Source organism: Schistocerca serialis, chromosome 1 (assembly GCF_023864345.2).
Source record: "Schistocerca serialis cubense isolate TAMUIC-IGC-003099 chromosome 1, iqSchSeri2.2, whole genome shotgun sequence".
NCBI lineage: Eukaryota > Metazoa > Arthropoda > Insecta > Orthoptera > Acrididae > Schistocerca > Schistocerca serialis.
This window is the reverse complement of record NC_064638.1, coordinates 887,142,810-887,155,666: the sequence shown is the minus strand read 5'-3', so window position 1 is coordinate 887,155,666 and position 12,857 is coordinate 887,142,810. Positions and strand designations below refer to the sequence as shown.

Here is a 12,857-nt window from a genome sequence, read left to right as displayed (position 1 = left end):
CCAATTGCAGTGATAATGGTTGTTCAGCACAGACCCTCCAATAAAGAGTTTATTGTTATCTGCAGAAAATGATGCAATTGAATTAATGCTCAGTCTATTTGCTTGGAGGAATGCTTGAAATGATAAACTGACACAATTTGGCCTTTCTTGCAGCACTTGTGACGTGTCAACAACTGCCTGGAACGTACAGCTCTCTCATGTTGCACAAAGCAAGAGTGGTATGGTAGAAGTGTTGCACACTGTCCTTGTTGTTATGCCTGCCAAAAGGATAATCCAATGTGGCCAATATTCCTGGTTTGCACAGCATTGACTTATTCTTCACTTGGTGAGCCTGTTGCTATGCACCATTGTGATTCACTATTAATGATGGCGATGTACCCCCATGCTTTGATTTGATGGCCTACTGTGCAGGAGACCTCAAAATTTGAGCAATGTCCTAAATTTCTTCCAATGATTGATCTTCAGTTGAAAGACCCTCTAATGCACTTCCTTGTTGGGTGAAAGGCAGATGATTCCATCATGAACCATGGAGTTGGCATAGGATTCCTTTGAGGTTTTAGCAATAAAGTGACACTTATGACTCAGACCCTGTAGCTTCACTGTCCAAGCCTGATAAGACTGATGTGGCTGCTTGTGGCACTTGCAGAACTCTAAATGACTAGCAATAACATGGGTGAGCTTGCAATGATGAGACAATAAATTACACATTTCATCAATGGAAAGGGAGGTTGGTTCCTGCAAAGGAGCCAACTGACACAACAACTGATAATGTGAGGAGAAACCCACGACAAAAATAGAATCTTACAAATGTCCTGGTTTGTCACCCTAAGTGCAAAAAGTGCTCATGGTTTCATAAACTTCCCTATCTTCACCAGAGTTGTGAAATTGTGGAAACAGCAGCTAATGCACTTGAGATGGTGGAGCCTGAACAGACAATGTAGCCATGTGTTTTTCCAGAGTGACCATAGTAAGTTGCTGTTGGTGGAGAAGTGATTGAAGTAATGCCTCCATGAAGAAATTACATTAAGAATCAATCACTGAGGTTGAGCACACAAATGTTCTTCTTGTAGTCACTTGTATTCCAACTCTTAACACAATAAGGAATGTGGTTATGAAAAATCCACAACCTTTATTTGAGGCACAGTGTGACATGCCTAATGTAATCAGAACATTACAGTTCAATAGCATGTACAACAGAAGCCCCCTGGAGTCAGTGCAAGACAATATAGTAGGTATTCATCCACCAGGAGCTGCTGCCTCCTGCTACAGGCAACTGAGGCACTGTTAATGACCGGTGGCCACAGTTGGAAGTGCCTGGAGCTGCTGAACAGCTTGCTACTCAAATTTGCTGCACACCACAGATGTAGTGGTGGAGGTGTAGTTATGTGTCGATTAGTTCAGCACTACACTTTTGTGTTTCTCTTACATATTTTCTTATTTTTGTGTTCCTTGTTGTTATTCATTATCCTTTTTCCCTAGCCAGCACTGTTTTTGGATTGTTTGGGTGTTTGAGATTTACATTTTCTGTCATTGTTTAAAAATGTTACTGGTAACACACGTGGCATATAGCCTTTCTACTAACTTTTGAATATGGTATTCAATGTTTCAGATGAACTCAAAGGCATTGTTTATCCCTGTTAATTTATTTCTGTGCACCTGAAGTACACCAGTATATGAGTTGGTTCAGTAACATTATTTTTAGTGCTCATTGTCTTTCTTTCAGCATACTGATTGCAGATCATTTCATTCTACCACAGATAAATGTTAGCTTTTCATCATATTTTATGCACTGAATTTATTCATTCTTTAATGAAACTCTTCTGTAATCAAAGTGTTATTCTCTTCAAATCAAAAGATATTTATATATCACCCACTGATTTAGTCTTCATTTAGTTCAATGTCTGTAAAAAAGCTTTCTAAGGCCACAGAAAAGAATTTTATGTAATTCTTTTATAAATAGACCAGGTGTTGTTCACCATGCTTATTTAGAAAGTGAGCTGAAATGATTTTAGAGACAATATTTACTGTTTTTACTAAATTCAAGACATATGTAATGAAAAAATTGAAAATTTTTAGACAGCTGGTAGAATGTTAACATCAAATGAGAGTGTCTGTCTTTGCAAATAACTTCAAAACCATTCAGCATGAAGTGTTGCAAGAGATATCTTGATGAATCAAGAAAATATAAAACTTTTAATACTTGTGTACCTGTGAAATCTCTTCATCAACCAAATATGTATCTGGAAAAAACAGAAATAAAAATCACTGAAAAGGTTTGTCCTATTTCTATCTGTCGTTGAAGCAGTAAGATGTACCAATTCATGTTCTCTATTTTTATACATTGTACAGAAAGTACAGATTACTTCATGAACCAGAATCATCCGTTGTAGAATAAATTAATATATTAAACAGTACAAAATCTTGGGTAGAATAACAATAACATAAATTAGGACAGATTGCTACACACCACCTAGGCGAAGTGTTGCGTGGCAGACAGCCATGTTAAAGGTGTATTTAAAAGCAGACTAAGGTTTCAGACAATGCCCTTCTTGAGATTTAGAATATCAATATGAAGCAGGACTTTGTCCAGTAGCTCACTCTATTTTTAAGTATACTTTTAAGTGCACATGTCTGCCACTCAACATCTCATCTATGTGCTGAGTAGCAACTTATTCTAATCTAAAGTGGAATATTGTATGTATTACAATCTTGCTATACTGTGTCTGTAAAGTTCATTTCCCAAGAAACTGCACTTTCTTTTTCATCATTATGATCATGATAAGACAGATGACTATTAACTGAAAACTGAAATTAAATGTAGATAGATAATCCCACTTACATTTTCAGATTCGTGGTAAAGGTATTGATCTCCCTTTGTTTACTCGTGACCATGATTTGCTGAAATGGGTGGGAGCAAATTCTTATAGGACATCACATTATCCTTATGCAGAAGAACTCATGGACTTTGCAGATAAGGAAGGCTTAATCATTATTGATGAGTGTGCTGCAGTAAATATTGAGTAAGTACAGCAGCTGTTATAAATAAAATTAAATACAGTTTAGATACACCTTGGCCAATCACTTTTATGTTTAGTGGAGCTTTTTAATTACCTATTGTTAATCCAGAAAAAGTGTGATATACTGCAGTTTGATGTTCTGCAGATTTAGATAAAATGTGGTGTAAAAAGTTTGGTACTGTCTGCATGCAACATTTCTATAATACCATTTGCCCCTGTAACTTTCAGTCCCTGTAAATAGGAATCAAAAGTAATAGGGGTAACTAAACATGGCCCCGGGTTTGTGTTGTATCATTATATCATGATTGTTGCTGGGTGGGAACCTGAATACACTCCTCATGGTTAATATTGCAATGCAGTTGACAAAGTGACTACATAAGAAGGCTTGACAATAATAAATGAGCACAACCATAATGCACATCATGCATTATTCATGCAGAGTCTAGATTTCTGTTTGTTTGTTATGATAATGTAGGAGCATGAAGCATATTCTGTGAATCATAAACTAAAAATTTTTGATTGTATGAAGAATGCTGATACAAATAGAAGTTCAGCATGTGAGTGTGGTGTACCTGAAAGGTTAATCAGGGGAATGGATGAAACAAAAATAAACTTAGAAGTTTTATAAACATAGTCAAAAGTGGGAATGGAAAGAAAAAGGACAAAACTGGGAAGAGACAGTGTACTTCATGAATATCTTTACAGGTGGCTTTTAATAAAGTTAACTTAAGGTGTGCCACTTATTGAGCCAATTATTAAAGCCCAAGCTGCAAATTAACTTTGATTTACTTGGCAACAAAACTTGATACTTTTGATGGTTGGATTTCAGAGTCATAATAGCCTCCTTGTGGAACATCCACAACAGTTACTAATATTTTTTAAGATGAATAAATCCACTCCAGTTGTACTTGACAAATCCTTTATTTGGATAAAACTGTACGCAAAACCTGGGTTTCAGTATGTAAATTCCATCTTCAGTTGATACAAAAAACAATGAAAACTGAGAAGAATGCTATATCAAATTAAATAACATTAAAAAGGTCTACACAACTGTGAGCATCAGGTCATGTCCTGATTGTGTATGGAACATTATACCAATGATGTAAAAATCCAATAATTTTTTTCAAGTAGCATGTGAGATCCTGTATGGATGAGACATGAAAATGTTCTTTGAGTCAACAAGTACTGCACTTGGTAAATGGGGTCTACCAAAAAAAGAAGAAGAAAATGTGAATGTAAGTGCAAATAAACACTTTGTAACCTTGAACCAACTGTCAACTGTGAACACCTAGACATGTGGCATGGGCTTAAGAAAGTAAAATGCCAGTTTTGTGAACTTGAAAAGCAGTTTACCATATAAGTGTGCTGCATATCATGGATGCCCAGCATGATCAGTCAACTGACTGCTGTGCAAACTGCAACAAATTGCAATGAGGACACCAGAGAGTGGCTACCACCAGAACTAATACCAAGGGCAGTAGTGGCAAAGAAAGAAATCATAGCTAAAAACTTGGCCACACCCCTATGTTTTTCTCAAACACCACCCACTACTAATAGTGCTAAAACCACATTATTTAATGTATAGCATTAACTATGATAGGACTTGTACAGAGCAAACAATAGAAGCAAGACTCACAATGTAAAATATAATTGTTAAGAACCAAAAATAATGAAAATCCGTAATGAAATTGTCAAAAAATAGAATTAATGAAACCATAATGTAAAATATAAAAGGGGAAAACTGATATACCACAAATTAAACATAATAATGGAAGATGTGTCATATACAGAGTACATCATTTTAAAAATGCAAGGCAATATATGTAGAAAGTGCAACACAAATATAAGGCAACCTACATAATCACACTGCATAAAATCCCCAAGCATAACTAGAAAACACCAAAAAATCTTCAATATATGCATTGCTACAGTGCTACACAGTAGGTGTCATGCTGAGGAATAATATATTGTGTGCAGCCCATTAAAAGAAAAGCTGGACATTGTTCTGAAAACATAATGTGATGCCTGACAGTTGAAATGCCATGCAGCCATCTAGATCAGGAGACAAGATCTTATAAATACATCTTAATGTGAAGATGACCAAATGTGACAATGTATTATAGTAGCGACCGCTGTAGACACTGAAAAGAGTTGCTGAGATGCCTTTATGTTTAAGTTTTTTTGCTCAGCTGTACCTATTATGTTCCAAATGAACAGCTAAAGCTAACTTAGGATTATGAGCGGCACTATGTTCTCTGAACCTAGTTTGCAAATGTCTCCATATCTGCCAGATACATCTGCTTTCAAACTGTGGGAATTCGATACCAGAAATACCAGAATTACTATATAGACAAACTATACACTCTTCATGATGGACCCAATGTTGCCTGTTAGTTTTAGGCACAAAATGGGTGGAGGTAACACCCACAGACCTCAAACATCTCCCTAGTTTCAGATATGGGACTAAAGTAAGTGATTCTTCAATAATTCTTCTTGTCTACATCATTGTCTAGCCTGACAAGGAGACTAATCTGTTTTCCCCCAGTCCTTTTTTGTTTCATTTTTCCATTTTTTAAAACAAATCATTGACAGCCTTAATTGCTGTGCTGTATATCTAATGGCCTGTAATTCCTCTTCCAAAGCACTGATCCTAATGGTACTGCTAGCATCCAATGGACAAATGACTTACAAGCAGGTATTTTATAAGATTTTGGGTGCTCAGATTAATTATGAATTAGTGTATCAGTTGTTGATGGTTAATGTTATACACCAAATTTGAGATTACTGCCCTCCAGTGTAATACAAAGATTGAGCTATGGTAAGGGTCCATGAACTGCATGCTCCACTGTGAATTAAATATTCAGAGCTTGTCTATTAACAGCTGTTTGCATTATATTCATCTGTTCAACACTACCATCAAAAATTATAGTGACATCATCCAGATACCATTTGTTCAGCTGCATTCTGTTTTTAAATTAGGATGGTCATTGAAAAATGCTTTCCAAATGGGGAATACAGATGCTTGCAATTGGGGAACTAATTGCTGATTCTGTATGTTGCTGATGTATTTTATCTCCAAATATGAAGTAATTGTACTTAAGGAGAACAGCAAACAGTTTAAAAAATTTGCTGAGACAATCACCCTCCAGATAACTAAAGGTGCATAGGTCGTCTGCAATAATAGATGACATATTAACTGGGATGTTAGAGTACATGTTTTTTACATTGAAGGATGCTATACTAGCATTTGTAGGTATCTTCACTGCTTGTAGGCATTTAATAGCCTCCTCTCTATTTTTAACTGTATATGATCCCAAGAAAAAAATGATGCTAAATAAGTACCTTATTGAGAAATCTGGCCAATTGATTGGGATAAAAGTGGCATTAATAACTGGCCTAACTGGGGCTTCTGTTTATGAAGCTTGATAGTCCCATGGAGCGTTGGTCTTCTAAGACTCATAGGAAGAATATTTCTCTTTTGAGGCTCTGCGAAAGTCTTGTTGATGCCCCTGAAAGTTATTTTTAGTTCTGCCACAAACTTATTAGTCAGGCTGCATTTTGCTTGCTCTACATTATTGTTAATTATAAAGTCCTCCACTTTCTCTTTGTATTCTACCTATGATTAAATAACCACTGTTTTACTTTTGTCTAAGCTAACAGTAAAGGCATCATCATCAATTAGTTTCTTGTTAACACTCTTAGTTATCATAATCTCATCATGAACCCACCCACCTTCTTTGCTAGTCCTCTGTCTGTTAGATGACAGCTTCATTCAGTTTAACTGTAGTCTTCTTCTTTTCTGATGGTAATGCTTTCACCTGGTCTAATGCTGCTGTGGCATGTGTAATTAAGTATTTGGCTTGTTTTTGCATAAATTGCTGCTTGTTATTGGGTGTGAGACCCTTATTTAAATGTTTTAACTCTCGGTCAGAGAACTGAATAATAGTATGAGTTTGCACCCTATGAAAAAATTGAATCTAATGCTACTCTGGTGTGAATGATTAGGTATTCAACTTGCCTTTGCATAAACTGCTGCTTGTTATTATGCGTGAGACCCTTGTCTAACTGTTTCAACTCAGGCCCAGAGAACTAAATACTGGCACAATACCGCACCCTATGAAAAAATTGAAAAGGAGATTTAAGTGTGAGTTCCTGCCCCACACGTGACTTCTACCTTGTCATCAGATTTTGGAGCTTAAGTACACATCTAGTCTCAATTTCCTGCTGAAATATTTCCATGTGATTAAAGATATGCCTAAAAACTATGTCAAAAGACTCTGCATCCTTGATAGCTGCTAACTCAAGACATGACAAATATAACCTCATGTTAATCTGTTTTTTACATTTGTACAGATCACAGATTTTCTTTTGCAAACAATGTTGTTTTATATTATTCATATACCGACAAGGTTTTTCACTAGTTTTCCTAAATACAGCAATTGATATACTTAGGAACTAATCTTATATATATATATATATATATATATATATATATATGTGGTTATAATAGAGGGAAACATTCCACGTAGGAAATATATATCTAAAAACAAAGATGATGTGACTTACCAAATGAAAGTGCTGGCAGGTCGACAGACACACAAACATACACACAAAATTCAAGCTTTCGCAACAAACTGTTGCCTCATCAGGAAAGAGGGAAGGAGAGGGAAAGACGAAAGGATGTGGGTTTTAAGGGAGAGGGTAAGGAGTCATTCCAATCCCGGGAGCGGAAAGACTTACCTTAGGGGGAAAAAAGGACGGGTATACACTCGCACACACACACATATCCATCCACACATATACAGACACAAGCAGACATATTTAAAGACAAAGAGTTATTTTTCCTACGTGGAATGTTTCCCTCTATTATAACTATATATATATATATATATATATATATATATATATATATATATATATATATATATATATATAAACAAAGATGATGTGACTTACCATACGAAAGCGCTGGCAGGTCGATAGAAACACAAACAGACAGACACATGTTTCTATCAACCTGCCAGCGCTTTCATATGGTAAGTCACATCATCAGGGAAACATTCCATATATATATATATATATATATATATATATATATATATATATATATATATATGTGGAAACATTCCACATGGGAAAAATATATTTAAAAACAAAGATGATGTGACTTACCATACGAAAGCGCTGGCAGGTCGATAGAAACATGTGTCTGTCTGTTTGTGTTTCTATCGACCTGCCAGCGCTTTCGTATGGTAAGTCACATCATCTTTGTATATCAATTGCTGTATTTAGGAAAACTAGTGAAAAACCTTGTCGGTATATGAATAATATAAAACAACATTGTTTGCAAAAGAAAATCTGTGATCTGTACAAATGTAAAAAACAGATTAACATGAGGTTATATTTGTCATGTCTTGAGTTAGCAGCTATCAAGGATGCAGAGTCTTTTGACATAGTTTTTAGGCATATCTTTAATCACATGGAAATATTTCAGCAGGATATATATATATATATAACTGATTTCATTCATAAATTAACATATGTATAAAAATCCCTAATCCTGGTTGGTTGGTGTAGTAATGCCTCCATGGAATTAAGCAAAGAAGCATTGAAGGAGAAGCAAGGTCTTCTTATGGTGAATCTGCCTCACAATTTCCTGAAGTTCTCTAGAAAGTAATATTAGATGAAAATTTTAATGATCATTAAGTGTGTTATTGGATGAAATGGTGCTTTATTATTAACTGCTTAGAACCAGAACTATTGATGTATAACTTTCTGGTATTTCAAAATAAATTAAGGGAGAATTATGCTCATCTCTGCTACAAATAAATCAGGTAGACACAATCATAAAACTTTCTATATAGACAATGTGAAAGCCTGAGATAATTTGAGCATGTAAACATTTCATCACTACAGTTGAGTTATATGCATTCAAAGAATGCTTGAATGATATGTGACATCTTCATAAAATGATTAAAAACAGAGTTTGTTCAGTCAGTGAAGAAGCATTTGTCATCACTTAAGCTGAGAGAAGAAGTTCTACTAATCACTGATCACTGTCCTGCTTATCCACCTGCTAATGTGTTGCTCTCAAATGAATGAAATATAAAAACTTTACATTTACCTGAAAACAAAATTCAGCCACTGGATCAGGTGTTCATGCAAGCACTTAAGGCTTGTTATCACTGTCAATTGCTTATTTCAATAACAAATGGAAACATTCATGAATTGTGTAAGTCTGAACATGATTGGATATCCAGTATATTAGACATGGCATGGCAAAGCATTGATTGACTGATATTAGGAATTGCTGGTACAAGTGTTCAACTAAAGAACATGAAACAGATGAAAAATTTTGTGACACAGTTTCAACAACAATGATACCCATTCTGAATGTGATGTTCTGCAGTCAAATATTGATATTGAAGACTTGAGCCACTAAGCAGTCATTGACAGATAGAAACAGATTTCAGCAATAATAAATGATAAAGACATTAGTGATGCTGTACAAAATGAGAGTGATAAAATGGTCAAAGATGAAGAAGAAGAATGAATAGAAGACATTACTAGTGCATATGTCATATTGGATATTATAAACAAAGTAATTATGTGGATGGAGACACAAAGTGACTCAAACCACATTCACTTGTTGAACCTGATTAACATGAAACATAATTAATAAAATTACCTCTGGTTTCAAGCCACATCAAGTTGTTAACTGCCCATGAGCTGTCAGCAGAAATCTCCTCTGCCACTGTCAAGTGGTTAACCATCATTTGAATGATGGTGCCATGCTTATATAGCTGCACCATCACCAGTGACTTTTGGGGGCACAACTGCTGTGCCAGCTTCAACTCCCAATCAAAGGATCCCAGAGCATACTCATCTACAATCCACTATCTTCAATAAGTGTGTTGTCTGATATTTTTATCTCTAGTGCTTTGATTATTATGCCTGTCCCAGAAGCCGTGTTCCATTTAATAACAGAAGTCTCATCGAATGCAGTTCAGTGTCTGTTTTCCAGTGCATGTTCCGCTTTTTTCAGGATAGCGTAAGTGGAAACACATTTCATGTTCTATGCAGTGCCGTTCAATATTGTAATCAGTTCTGCTCAACATAAAACTACCCACACTCACACAGTATTTTGAATGTTACAGATGTTCTGAAGCCTATATCATCTAACAAACTTCCTGTCTGCTTGAAATATTCTGCACCATGTAAAACATATGATGATGTCAGAGTATGTTTATATAAATTCATGATGGTGCTGACAACTGAAACAGTAGGTTTATAAAGTCTGTGACTATACACTTGCTGTCCCAACTCCTTGATGACACCATCATGGATTTATTTAAAACTGCTGTTTTTATAGGTTTTAGTGCATTGAAATGTTAAGTTTGTCATCAGGGGTATTAAGATAACTTAAAAGAGATCCCTGAAATAACACATGGTGGATGTTAGCTGGTACACAACCAATGTTCATATTTTGATTTTGGATTGACAACCATTAAGTTATCAGTGATAAATCGAGTCACACAGAGAGTTTAAACAGTAACACACCAACAAAGATTTTTAAAAAAGTGCTAAAACCAGAACAGCCTTGTCTTGGTGAAGTTTCACCATATCTCCAATTTCCCAGCATCAGTATCTCAGTCCAAGATATCAAGAAACTTTTTATAGCATGTGCTTTGTTTGTAGTGCCACACGATGTAGCTTGCATTAGTTACTCCTGTCAATATTTACTTCCATTTCATTTCTGGACACAAACTCACTTACTCCTTATTTTCATTTCTCACCAGTCTTTTATATTTTACGGTTTCTCAATTATTTCTCTTTCCTCATTGCTTGTACTTTTATTTTTATTGTTGATGCTTGTCCATACTTCTGCCTTCGTTCAGTGGACTCTCATCTTACTTGACAGCTGCCCTACCATTTCTCTCTTTTATTTTTTTAAGATCTCATTTGATGTTAAACTTTGACTGTTGGTAACACTTAATCCTGCTCTCCTGTGAATTTCTTGTATGAGATTCTACTTGATTTTCCTATTCAATTCCTGTTTTAGTCCATTTCATTTACACCTTTGCTCTTTCTTTCCAACTCAGTCTCTGAAAACTATCATTTTTGTGTCTACATTTGTCTGACTGTTTCTGATAGTGTTTTAATAGATAGAACACTTTTCTGCTAAGATGCAATTAGCTCTGCCCAGCATGCATTGCAATGTCTCTTTCTTGCTACAGCACATTATATACACAAAATAAATTAAAGACAATGGTTTTTTGCCTTAGATTAAATTTGAGGAAGTAACAATATTATGAAGGATAATTGCTCCTCACCATATAGTGGAGATGCTGAGTCGCAGATAGGTACAACAAAAAGACTGCTTTCAGTCAATGAGGTCTTTGTCAAAAATAGGTGACACACACACACACACACACACACACATATATATATATATATATATATATATATATATATATATATATATATATATATATATATATATATATATGACCATAGTCTCTAGCAGCTGAAGCCAGACTACAAGTAGCAGCGGCAGCAGTGCATGATGGGAAAGGCAACTGGATGGCAGCAGAGAGGAGGCTGGGGTGGGAAGGAGGAAGGATACAGATTAGGGGTGGGGGACAGTGAAGTGCTGCTGGGGAGCATGTAGGGACAAGTTGGGGGGAAGGTAGAGCATCTAGGAGCAGTCGGGCAGGCAGGGGAGAAAGGGGGGGAGAGAGTGGAAGTAGTATAAAAGCTGAGAAGTAAAAAGACTGGGTGCATTGGTGGAACAGAGCACTGTGTAGTGCTGGAGTGGGAACAGGGAAGTGGCTAGATGCGTGAGGACAATGAGTAACAAAGTTTGAGGCCAGGAGGGTTACAGGAACAAAGGATATATTGCAGGGAGAGAATTCAGAAAAGCTGGTGTTGGGGGAAAGATCCATATGGCACAGGCTGTGAAGCAGTCATTGAAATGAATAATGTCATGTTGGGTGGTTACTTAGCAACAGGATGGTCCAGTTGTTTCTTGACCACAGTTTCTCGGTGCCCATTCATGTAGACAGACAGATTGTTGGTTGTCGTACCCACATAGAATGAAGTACAGCGTTTGCAGTTTAACTTGTAGATCACATGACTTGTTTCACAGGTAATCCTGTAGTCCTACCTTTGGTGGGATGGGTGATATTTGTGACAGGACTGGAATAGATGGTGGAGGGAGGATGTATGGGACAGTTCTTACATAGAGGTCTATTACAGTGATATGACCCATGACACAAGGGGTTGGGAGCAGGGGTTGTGTAGGGATGGACAAGTATATTGTGTAGATTCAGTGGATGATGGAATACCACTGTGCGAGGGCTGGGAAGGATAGTGGGCAGAACATTTCTCATTCAGGGCATGACAAGAGGTAGTTGAAACTCTGCCAGTGAATGTATTTCAGTTGCTCCAGTCGGTGGTTCTGAGTTATGAGGGAAATGCTCCTCTGTGGCCAGACAGGGAGACTTTGGAGGTTGTGGGTGACTGGGAAGATAAGGCACGAGAGATTTGTTTTTGTACAAGGTTGGGAGGAAAATTATGGTCTTTTATGGCCTCAGTGAGACCCTTGGTATATTTTGAGAGGGACCACTTGTCACTGCAGATGCGATGGCCACTGGTGGCTAGGCTCTATGGAAGAGACTTCTTGGTATGGAACAGGTGGCAGCTGTCGAAGTGGAGCTATTACTGGTGGTTATTAGCTTTGATATGGTCAGAGATACTGTTGTAGCCATACTTGAGGTGAAGGTCAACATCAAGGAAGATGGCTTGTTGGGTTCAATAGGCCCAGGTGAAGCAAATGGG

General features: G+C 36.6%; 1 protein-coding gene across 1 annotated transcript in view; it reads left to right on the top strand.

The window, feature by feature from the left end:
* LOC126411226 (beta-glucuronidase-like) overlaps positions 1-12,857 on the top strand; it is a 136,423-nt gene that overhangs the window by 77,888 nt on the left and 45,678 nt on the right. The window contains exon 8 of the mRNA XM_050081349.1: positions 2,848-3,020. Within this exon, the coding sequence (XP_049937306.1) occupies positions 2,848-3,020 (173 nt within the window). The remainder of the gene's footprint in view (positions 1-2,847; positions 3,021-12,857) is intronic.